This window comes from Passer montanus, unplaced genomic scaffold (assembly GCF_014805655.1).
Source record: "Passer montanus isolate IOZ18808 unplaced genomic scaffold, ASM1480565v1 scaffold11, whole genome shotgun sequence".
Classification (NCBI taxonomy): domain Eukaryota; kingdom Metazoa; phylum Chordata; class Aves; order Passeriformes; family Passeridae; genus Passer; species Passer montanus.
The window spans coordinates 881,469-893,828 of NW_024357613.1; the positions used below are offsets into that span (position 1 = coordinate 881,469).

The window sequence follows — 12,360 nt, forward strand, 5'->3', positions numbered from 1 at the left end:
AAGAAACTTTCTGTGGTGCTGGGTCTCTCAAAACAGCCGACACCCCAAAGCTGCTGTTCTTTTTCCTCAGATCTGGACAGATCTGGATAGCACTTACACAATTCATTAGCCATCAAAACTTGCTATGGAGCCAGCTAGCAGCTGAAATGGTGTAGCTGTTGCTGTCAGCATTCCCTGGCAGTGGGACAAGGGACAGCTGCTCAGCCAGCTCTGTTGCTAATAGACAAGTAGGGGGAGCCGGTATTGTGCCTCCTGTCAAAGGAAATTGTTTTGCTGTTCTAACGAATTCATCAGCTGGCCAGGGTGAAAATAACAAAAAAGTACAAAAAAAGTTTTTTTTAAAAATTCTGAAAAACAGTGTTTACTGTACATGAAAGTAATTTTCATCACCCTTGCTTTTAAAAGAAAATATGAAATTCCTGCAATAGAGCGTGAGAATTTTTGGGAGGTTTTAATGTAGGTCTTAGTTTTAAACAAAAACTTTCAGCTTATTATGCAAATTAAAACTGGTTTTGATTGCAGTGAAATCAGCAGTACAGTTATGTTCACTTGTGGTTGAGACTTAAATGTCAAGGCCAAATGGGAAGTATAAGAAACACAGCCATTTTAAAAAAATCTGATTTAATGCCTTAGTTCATCGCCTTTCTCATGTAGAGAGCTTCTATTATTCTGATGCCATTGATTAAGCTCTTTCAGAAAAACTCAGAGAGCTCCAGCTGTCCATCATAATCAGTGAGCTCAGCTAATTGCATCATACTAGCCAGTGCCCTTCATCAGATAGTCAAGATTTTCATGAGCATTCATTTAGTGCCTGCAGACTTGACATTAACAAATTAAGCTGTCAGGAATACAGGTGGCAGAGTGCAATCAAAATTTATTCCTCCTCCTTGCTTACTGGGCCATTCAGGGGAAGTAATTTTAGCATCTAAAACCAATAATCTCAGACAAAGCACCTTCACAGGTCTCTCCACTTAAAAAAAAAAAAAAACAAAAACACCACAGAACTAGAGAAACCAAGGATTTTAAAATATCCCCATCAGATTATAGTGACAGGTAATAGGTGTGATACATCAATCAAGACATGTAAGTCTGGATCTGACTTGCTGAACTGTTTGTGTTATAGGGAAACATTTCATTTTCCCATAAGAGTAGAAAAGTTGTTGACTGCATTTTAGGCTTGCTATGCAAGTAACTAAGGCTGACTTTCAAGCACTGCTGTCACAGAGCAATTTTAAAACTGGTGCAATGCTTAAAAAGGGAATGACTGAGCACAGAGCTGGCTGGTGTTGGGATGCCCTCCTATGGGACATGCTAGGTTGGAAGAGAATGTTCTTGCAAGTCCGCTATCTCTCTGCTCCATCTAGCACAAAGGGACATGCCAGGGGAAGTTCAGAGTTTTGAGGAGGCTTTAAAACCCACCAAACTTGCCAGAAAACAAGTTACACCAAGAGCTTTGCTGGCTTAGTTAAAATGTTAATGATCTCAGTATTGCTTCAGCTCTCTGTTAGATCACATTTTTGCTGTCAGCTGCAGGTAACATGCTCCTTTTTAGCCACCAGCATATTCCTTGGAGTAAAGAGGACAAACTTGAAGGGATCTGAGACAATTTCTTCTTTGTGCTGACCTAGGAGGATCCATGGGAAGTATTTTGGCAGTGAGCCAGAATATGTACTTTTGTATGACTTTATATCCAAGGCTAAGTTAAGCAGTGTTGGATTTGGGAAAGTTGTTAGCCAGTTTTCCAGGATCTGGTCTTTTGGGCGTGACTTTTTTTTTTTTTCAGTTTTGAAAAGCTGTTTTATGGGCACTTCTACAAGGGTTGTAAAGTTCAGTGTGGATTTTTATGCAACTATTTTCTTTTGCCAATGTTCCATTATTATGATCAAACAACTGATGAGGAAGGGTGGGGAAGATTCCCAGGAGGGAGAATGAATTTTAAAAAAAAAGTAGTGATATGCAGCTTGAATTAAACAAACAATTTGGGAGAGAAAGGGAAATGTCTAAAGACTCCAGACAGAGAGGAAAGAGGCCAGCTTAGGTCAAAGCATAATGCATGGGGAAATGCTACACTGTGGAGGAGTGCACTATGTCAGTTAATCAGAGTATGAGTACCACAAACAAGTTGAGAATATCTGCTTGTAAGTAATAGTATATAAAGTAAGTAGTTTTGGGATTTTTTTGCTTTAATCTTCTTTGGTCTTGTTGTTGTTAGAGTAAACCCTTCCTGTCTTGACCAGGAAGAGCAGCTAGCCCCTTGTGTCCAAGATTTCAGTGAAGGAGTCAAGATACAGTCAACAGGAGGAGCCGTTCAACTAAGAGCAGCCTCACAAAGGAACTGCTGTAGGTTTGGGGACTTGCCAATAAATTCTCAGGGGCAGTAAGGACACGAGTGGCATTATGAAGAACTACCAAGTTAAGTACCTTTTTGAAGATTTGGAGAATATTTACAAGGAGAAGAGCAAAAAGAAAAAACATAAAGAAAGTTTGGGACAGGTCTTCACTTTAATAGAAGGATTTATCTTAGCAGGATAATTGTTAGTCAGGGCCACCTATTCTCTTCTGTGTGTTGCTTTTATCTATAAAATCTGTCAACAACTCAAATAAACTACAAGCTATGCTAAAATGCCACCTCTTTCTCCATCAATGATACTGATACTGATATTTATACTGATACTAAGCACTGTCCTCATCTACAGGCAAAACATACTCATCCTATTCCTCCTAATCAAATTCCTTCCAGACTCATACAAACCTACAAACAAGTTTGATAAAACTAGGGCAAATTCCATTGTAAAAAATAGTTTTTAAAAAAAAAAAACTCTCACATAACATTTTGGTTTGTTCTACCAAAGTTGTCACTTTGCTGGCTATAACAGACTGAATTGATTTGTCTTGGCTAATTTTATCTTAACAGATAAGTAGACAAGCCCAGAACTTATATGAGACCATTTGGAAATATTAGGTTCTGGATGTGCAAGACAAAATGTCAGAACAAAACACTGGGTCAGGAATCTTGGTTCTCTTGCCACAGCAAGATGGGATGGGAATTGTAACAGGAAATTAAAAGATTCAACTGTTTATCCTCAAAAGACAAGAAGCATGGCTTCCATCCCTGCAAATACCACCTTCATCTCACCTCTTCTAGTTCACTGTTTAACACCTGAGTGTCTTTGCTATTTATGCAACACTACATATGATGGTGGTTTCTTTTCTCATGCACCCTTCTATAATTGAAGTTAGGCTAACACCTCTTACTCACCTCTAAGCAATTTGCTAGAAAAGCTGTCTCAGAAGTATACAGAATATTAGAATTCATAAGGAATTAAGTAGATATTATCATGAATGGTAGCATAGCACATCTATAGTTCAAGCCATTCAACAGGAATAATGGTATAGCAAGAGTACCTGGAGGTTCAGATAAGACTGTTAAAATTACCAGAAGTACTGAAAGACTTTCATATTGAAAAACTGTGAAAATGTTGTTATTACTTATTAGTTACCTCTGGGGAGAGGACACTGGATTGGGAAAGCATTACTCTAAATCTGACTGGTTTCTGTCAACCAGTGTAGCTTGGGTTTTTCCAGTTATCTGCAGTATTGCATGTATTGTGGTTCATTCCTAATCTTGTAAAGTTCATACAGTTGCCAAGGAGAAGGCTTTTAGCAAGAGAGAGAGGCAGCTCTTTCCCTGTTACACTCTGGAAATGGAAACCTTCAGATATCTTTCTTGGTAAACAATGTTGTCTTTAATACTGTAATACTAAGGAATTTAGTACTACATTTCCATCAGATTAGCAACATTTTGGCATGCTTAATTGAAGATTTATAGTGGAGAAATTGGGCAGTGACAAGCATTGTGGCTCAGAAACACTATGAGATTGGTTGTAAGCAACGTAGAATGAACCAAATCCCGGTGTTGCCAGTAACTAATAGCATGAGGGATAAGAACTGTTGGCTGTAAAATGTCTTCATGTGGGAAAATAATTAGTTGATGCCCTTAAATAGTATGGCAAAGAAACAAAGAACATGTTTACATCTCCCTGCACCAGGTGTACTGTCGGGACCCAGGACATCTCTGGATGCCCTGGATGTCTCAAAGCCCTGGCAGGGGCTCGGAGACCCTCGCAGGAAGCCAAATATACCTGGAAATTTGACCTTAATTCATAGAGCAAATTGCCAACCTGATATGAAACCACTTGAAGTCTGACGGTATGACATCTTTGAGCCCTACAGCATAAATTCTACCTTCCACCTGCAAACAGAGGCTTCTCCTAGAATGACATAATCCAAAACAAATGAAATAAGTTTTAAAAAGTGATGTTTTATTTGCATAGCTATAATTATATTAGCATCTCTCTCTGGCAAAAATTGTCAAAGAGAAATTTTTGTTTGATGCCCCTTAATTGCCACAGGTTTCTGACTGTAGATAATTCATTTGATGATACAAAGACATGCTGCCAATGTCTTCTAACCTTTAGAAAGGTACTTTGAACAGTGGTTCTGAAATATGTTGCATGACAAACATCAATCAACTGTCAACATTTCCATTGAACCACCATGCAACATTCTCAAATGTTCAACTGGTAACATTTGGCACTAGAGCTCAACAGGCTGTTTGCAGATGTCCCACTGGGAACTGACAAACCACCAGTGGCCCACACACAAAAGCTCGAGATTGGTTAATTTGGAATATGTTATTTGTAATAAGCCTTCTGCTGGATTCTTCCTATTGTCTTTCACAAGTTCTACTGTCTATCGCAGTGAATCAAAACCAAATGTTAAAGATGGGAGAGAGAACTCATAAAAAGAACAGAAGATGATACAGTGAAAACAGAAGGAGAAACTCCTGTTTCTGCACCCTGCCATATTGAAGAAGTCCTGTTCCAAATCTCAGGCTGCTTACACAGCCGCATCATCTCAGCCAAAGATTAAGAAACTGGAAGTCTATCACAGTATAAATTTCTATTTAAAGTTTTATATTTCATAAGCACTCTATGCATATTTTTTTTAAATTTTTTTACACAAATCTGCATTTATTTAAAAATGAATACAGTCTTTTAAAGTATTTAAAATTAAATGCAGAAAACAGCTTTTTAAGCAGTTGTTTTTTAGCAAGTTATTCCACTGTATAGTGATATTTAGCGGAATATGTAATATTTTCTGCTCAAAAGACTTTGGTCATATTTTTTATTGTATGGGACTAATATATTTGGGGAGACAGATCTTGTGAGCTGTGTTCTATTATTTGTATTTCTTTAGAATAAATTATTCACTACTTAATAATTCCACCATTTGAAGTTATCTGTATTTCTTTTGTTATATAGAATCACAACATGAAATTTTTCAAATCTTTATCACCTTAGGCCAGTCTGGGATTTTACAAAGATATTAAGCAGACACCTTCCTCCTTTTAGGATTTTGATCCTGAGAATATTTACAGCATTTTCTCTCTCAAACTGCTGTAAATTTTCATGGTGAACTCTTCTACAGGGATACAAATATTTTTTTTCTAATTTTACATAAAGAAATACAATGTGCAACACTTTTTTTTCACTTTGTAACTTTTTCCCATTTTAAGAATATATTTGCTCTTTTCTCTAAATGTGTTTCAGGCATTTTGCAATATTATTAACCTGCTAGGTGAGACACCTTCATCAGACTCTGAAGTTCATTTGGTTGCTTGTTATGTATGTGCAAGAAAAACAGACTTTACTTGAAGAACTTGTAATCTTAGCATCCTTAATGGCATTTCTAGTGGTATTTCTTGCTCTGGTGAAGCAGATGAGCACTTGAAGGAAGTCCCTCAATGGAATGTGCAGGGTGCAGACGGTCAGTTGTCTGCACTGAGCAAGGCCCAGGATGCTGCCTCCTCCTGACCAGGTGGCCTCTAGAAAACACCCACAACAGTGCCACCCAAGTAAATTCCTTCTCATAAGCTCTTGATTCATTCTTACTCCACTCCCAGGCAGAGCTCCATCCATTTGATCTGGTCTGTCACATAAACAGCAACTCCACCACCTCACCTTGCAGGCCTGTCTTTCATTAAAACACATGTTCAGCCATGACAGCACCCCAGTCATGCGAGCTATCCCACCACATCTCTAACTGCACCCAAGTCATGGCCCTGCGAGTGCTCACAGACCTCTAACTCCTCCTGTTTACTCCCATGCTGCGTGCCTTGGTGCACAGGCATTTCAGAGGGGTAATGGAGCATGCCAGTTTCCCAGGAGGAGTGCAGGAGGTATGCACACACTTCAGGTGGTTGGCCTTCTGCTTCTCAGCTTGAGAGGCAGCTAAGGAGCATTTGCTTCTGCTGTGGCTGGCCTGCTTATTCCCACCTGGATTCAATACTGTGAGCACTGCACTTTGGACATCACCCCCCAGGTCTTTCAGTTTAAAACCTGCCTTATCAAGCTGCCCAGCCTGCTGCCAAATGCCTGGGAGCAGACACAGAAGATTGGTTGGTGGCAGATTTTTCAAAAAACAAAAAACATCAAAAAAATTTTCCTCACACATTTTGTGGCAATTTGCTGCACAATTCACTGGGTAGTTAAAAATCTCCATTGCCACCATGAGAATTGTCATTCTATCATTTATTGTCAAGATGTTTTGTTCTCTTTCTTTACCCTTCAAGGCTGCCCCTGTAGCAGGAGGCCTAATGGTATGCTCATGGAGTCCTTGCCTGAAGACTCCCTGGTCTCCTGCTTCCTGCTTCAGACCTGCTACAGGCCATTTCCAGGACTGCCATTACCAGAAAGAATTAGAAAAGTCCTGGCCATGACATCTCACCCTCAGGTTCTGGAAGGACTGTGTGCTTGCCACCAGATCAGGTTCAGCTAACAGAGAAATGCTTCTATTCCTCTCAGGATGGAATAACCCTCAGCTGCCATTTATATATTTTATTTCCTTCTCCTAACCTTGCTCCTGAACCTCATACCCCCGTGTCACATAGCATTTGCTTTTCTGCTGGGGGAATACTTTGCCCACAAGCTTGAGTGGCCTTGCCTGCTCAGCTGCACCATTTCTGAATCAGGCAGAGTTTCTCCACCGTGAACTTCCTTATCCCTCTGTACAGCATTTATGGGTCCGAAACTGTGCCTACAGCTGTATGGAAGATCACCAAAAGTCTTCATTTTAGCCTTAAATCTCTACTAGCTGCTTCCTTGGTTGATAATACCTTCAACCAGAAAGGAAAGGGTATAGGGAGGGAAAAAGAAGGAATCCACTCTCAAAATGAAGCCTGGTAAGCCAATTTCTGCCAAGATTTAAGAAAGAAGCCTGACTGGCCAATGGTGCCAGTCATTCCACACTCCCTGCATTCAGGACCACTGATGGACAGGGTGCTGACCTCGTCTGGAGCAGTGCACATTAGTATAATTATACCCTGACTTCACCCCAAAACCTAGCAAGGATTACTGTCTTGTCTTTTTGAGATCGTAGTCACAAAATGAAGTGAGCTGTGGGCAACATATTCAGTTCACTTTCACATTACACACTGCAAGCCTTGTTACCAGGGCCTCACAAAGCATGTCTTGAAAACGGAATACAAGATGCTCTTTGTAAATAAAAGTTCATGAGTCTGAGGAATGAAGTCATTTTCCAAAATCGCAGTGAACGATATTCTTTTTCACGAGCCAGCAAGAAGCTGAGAACTGGGCTTGAGGGAAAGGAACTGAATGAAGCACGTTAGAGAAACCACTTAGCCCTATTAGCCCATGGCACAGCCAGGCTGTCTCCCTCCTCCTCTTCCTCCTCCTCCTCCTCCAGCCCACAGCCTCCCCTCCCCCATGACATAAGGAATGGCTAGTCTAGCGGGTTTTTATTTAATAAATTTGGCACCTTTCTGCCTTCTGCTGAATAAACTGGAGATGTTAAAAAATAAACAGTCAGGGGAGTCAGTGATTTGTTTGGAGCAGTCAGATGGAGTTGTGGGGGGTTGGCGTGGCGAGGGAGGAAAGGGTGACCTCACTTTCTGAACAGTAAAGTTTGAGTGGGAGGGTCTCCACACGAAAGGTAAAAGAGGGAATGATGTGAACATGTGAAGGAAGCCAGAGCACTGAACGGAGCGTCAGTCTGTATCCTGACAGAGGGAGATAAGGTGGCTGGAGAGCTAGCGGTGCTTTCCTGGAATACAATCTCTGTTTGACACTCTGCTTAAGCACTGCCCATCTGTATGTTATTGTGCTGGAGCCTCTGGGGAAAAAGAGGAGCCACAGGCACGGAGAGAGAACGAGGGAGGCAGCAAAAGCATTTTTCTTCCCTTCTTTTCCTTTTTTTTTCCTTTTTTTTTCCTTTTTTTTCTTTCTTTTTTTTCCCCCTCTTTTAAATCGGGATCCGGTTAGACTGCCTTGAAGTGCCACATCTGGAAACTGAATGCTGAAAGAAAGTTAAAATAACTGAGGCACCACTAAGCCAAGGGGGGCTGATTGCAGAAGAGGGTAAACAATTACTGAGACGCTAGAAGACCACTGCTGGATGTAAGGGGAGGAAATGGCTTTGATCTCCGCCTGGTCCCTCATTTCTCCTGTATTTTTCTTTTTGAGATGCTTCTCCTCCAGCACAGCCTCGAGTGAGGGAAGCGTTTTTCAGTTTGACATTGAAGGTAGCTCAGCGGTCAGCACGCAAGAAGCCACTGTTATCAGAGGGCAGCAGCAGGCAGTAGCTACTGGAAGTTGGGTGCCTTTTGCTGAGGTACAGTAATTCCCTTCTCTCTCTAGCGTCTGCAATTTTCTGTTTTCACCTGTCTGTGTCAAAGCTCCCATCTGGTAAACGTTAGCTTAATCATTTGAGCCTTAAAGGGATACAGGAGGATTTGGGGGTGAGGGGGGAGGTAGTCTGAGATTCTGCGTTTCGGGACTGGAGAGATACAGTTCAGACTTCAAAATGTACACATGCCCTGCCTGCTGTGAGCAGACAGCTGCTGTACTTTGCAGTGAAGCTGGCTTAGCATGTCTCTGACTTTCCTGCCAACATAACTAAACAGGCCTGTCCAAACAGAGCTATTTTACAAGAGTTAATTGTCACAACAATTTTCTGCTTGCCTTGTAATTCCTGCAATTGTAATTCACTGAAATTTCCCGAAAGAGTCTGTCTTTTGATGGCAAATGCTGTCCTGTAGAAGTTTGTGCTTTTGCCTCTGAATGGCATTCACCTCCAAAATCTGAAGTTTGTTTTCACAGTGAAAGCAGGGGATGATAAATCAAATGCGTCTAGGAAACTGCCTGCAGAGAACACACCTGCAGAGATTTCAAGTTACAAAAATTATGTGCTTGGGATTAGTGACAAATGAAATTAGAGTTATCTGAGAAGCAATTTCACAATGGAAAATTTTCCGCTGTTATTTTGGGGTTGATTTATATTCTTTATTTTAGCAACATTGCACAGGGAATGGGTTACTCAAAAATACATCTTGAGGAAATAATAAATTACTCCAGCATACATGGGGGGGTGGGGTAAGGTTGGAAGTGGAACGGTGGACACAACACAGTAATATCTCATGCGTGGTAGATGCAAAGTTGGAGGCTAATTGAGTTCCATAAGGTCATGGGAAGGGAAAGAGTAGTTCTTCTAGCATAACTTCCAAAAATGAGGTGAGATTAACACAGCTGTGTCACTGTGACAATATCAAGATCGCAATCTCCAATATCACACGGCTGATTTTCCACCTATCCTCCACTTGCCAGAATTAACAGCCATGGAAAAAAGTGCATAAAGCCCTCAGACAGACAGGGTTGCTGCTGCAGGGCAGGGCAGAGCTCATTCCCCTGCTCCAAGCAGCTGGACAGCCTCAGGAAACGCCTGCCCACCCTGCCAGAGAGTCCTCATGAAACATGACCTGTGTGAGAAAACTGAAGGTTAAACCCTGCTTTGCTGAGCATAAGGACTCTCAGGAGCCATCCCAGTTTTTGGACAGGCTTCATGGTGTGGGATGTGCAGATTTTCTCCTCTGGCCTCAGATCAGCCCCGAGAAGCTGCATTGCCACCTGTTGCTTACAACATGGAAAGTCCCTCAATGAAATGCCTGACTTAAGAGCTGGATGGGTTTTGTAGCTGCTTTTCATGGGATAATGAGCATAAGTGATTGTTAGTCTTTCTTGTTATGATAGTATAATATGGTTTTCCCAAAGACACAGTTCACATTTTTTCATGTACATCTATTAGATTTTATCTTGGGAAAGCACTGTGAGATCTATTGGACATTTGCAGGGGAATGACACTTTAATTTTCTTCAACCATTTCAATCCTTTCTAAAGTTTTGCTCAGGACAACATAATAGACTCAATAACTGGTGCTTGCTCTGGTAGTTTACTTCAGCCCACGAAGCACTTACACTCTGGATCCCACTTTATAACTGGATGACTGTGCCTGGTATCATCACACCAAGGCTCTTGCCTGCAGAACGCTATAGTTTCATGAGGAAGAAGCAGGGACTCCAGGACCCCTTGCTGCATATTTCAGGCCTCACCTCCATGGCAACTTCCAAGGAGACCAGGCCCAGTAGGATGCCTTTTTCGGGATAGGACAGATGGCTCTGTAACAGTGAGAGCCCACTTACTCATTGATCCACATGTATGATTGGTAACACGATTTGAGGAACAGGCTTTAAGCCGGAGGTTGGTGTAGGGGCCAGAGAATGACAGTTTGGTAGTCTGTCATCCAAGGAAGAAGAATGTTACTTTTGGTCCTCAAAGAGCTTCTCCATCCCACAGCTCACCTCCCCTTCCTCAGCCTCAGGAACAGGGTTATCCCAGCAGGTTTGAATTTGAAATAGCCTCTTTTGAAGCACGAGTGCTTAACCCACAGCTCACAGTGAACCACAGAGTAAACTCCCTTACACAGCGCGGTTTGATTCAGCTCCTTCGTCTAAATATTGACTCAGGCCTACAGCTCCCCCGAGCACACAGAGGCTGTTAGTCATGTCAAATAGTGCCAAATTATACAAAGGGGGCAGTTTCACAGGGCAGAGTTACAAAGCCACAGATGGAGCTTCATTGTGGTCTGTGGTGACAGTCAGCTGCAACATGGAACGCGCCAGTGGGAGTTTCCAAGATGTAACTGGTGGGATGCTCTTAAATCCCAGTAAAAGTTTGATATTATGAACCTGTTGAAGAACAGGATATCTCAATTAGTGTAAATATGTATTAGTGAATGTTTCTCAGCTTTCCAATCCTCTTCCTTTTCCATGTGTGGCAACCCTAAACTGGGAGGAACTGGGAGAAATGGTTTAAAAAATCAGAATTAAAGTTAATGAGGAGCTTTGCCTTTTTCTTTTTTTTTTCATCTGGGATTTGGATGAAAACCTCTCAAGAGAAGAGAACTAACTGCATTCTTAATGCTATGCTGATGTGCTATCCATGCACAGAGAGTACCATGGGTCTGAGTTGGACTTCAGGCAATGTCAGCTACCTTGGTACCCTCATTGTTAATCATTATGTGATCCAGAACACCTAAATTAGGCACATAAATTGTTCCTAGATGTTTCAATCAGAATCATGGACTGTCTTCAGGTAGAAATCCAAATTCCTCATACAGCAGTGGAGACAGCAGATTTTTTAAGCCTCTAATTCCTAGCAGTGGTCCCTGGAAACACTCAAAGGAGTCTCTTCCTCTTTAAAGACTTTGTTGGATTCTGGTTTCAGGACAGCTTTATGAAGCAGCTAAAGTAGATGTTTAAATAAGCCAGACTAGATTCCACACAATGAAACGTTGTGTCCCCTACACAAGAGGCATTGTTAGTGACCACTATGAAATAAGATATCTGCTTTCTATTTTTAAAAAAAAAAAGCTTATAAATTGATTTAAATGATTCAGAAAAGTATCATGACAAGGATTACAGTGTTAGGAGTTTGAAGATAGCTGGGAGATTCTGCAATCCAATTTGCCAACTCAGAGAGAGGTTAAGAAAAAAATTTGAAGTTACTGTGTAAGTACATACACAAGAAAAAAAATAGGCCTGTTAGTCTAATAAATTAAGGTATTGGTATATGCAAAATTGGAAACTGAAGATGACTATGTTGGAACTACAAGTTAGTTAAAAATTTTATTTTAAGAAGTGACTAAGCACTGGAGATTTTATTCAGTTGTGTTGGTTTGTCCATGAAGAGGCAGATCAATATGGAAAGCACTCTTAAGTACTCAGAATACTTGTGTGCTATTAAGGAAAATAAGTTCCTTGGCTCACAAAGATAATAAGGGGAGGTGGGGAGACATTACAGTGCTGAATCTTAATATCTATGGGGAGACAGAGAGAAAAAGAGTGCAGAGTATTGGATCCAGCTCATCAGTGCAACCCAACAGCAGTTGGTGACGTGAAGTCGGAGACTGGTTTTTCCAAACAAGGAAAAGGATAGATTAAAATAT

The 12,360-nt window shown here is 41.1% G+C and overlaps 1 protein-coding gene across 2 annotated transcripts in view; it reads left to right on the forward strand.

The window, feature by feature from the left end:
- Nucleotides 1-8,070: 8,070 nt before the first annotated feature.
- LAMA4 (laminin subunit alpha 4) overlaps nt 8,071-12,360 on the forward strand; it is a 101,338-nt gene continuing 97,048 nt past the window's right edge. For both annotated transcript variants that reach the window (XR_005629816.1, XM_039729224.1), the window contains exon 1: nt 8,071-8,691. Coding sequence is in view for 1 of the 2 variants with exons in the window: in XM_039729224.1 (XP_039585158.1) it covers nt 8,491-8,691 (201 nt within the window). In the remaining variant the exon portion in view is untranslated. The remainder of the gene's footprint in view (nt 8,692-12,360) is intronic.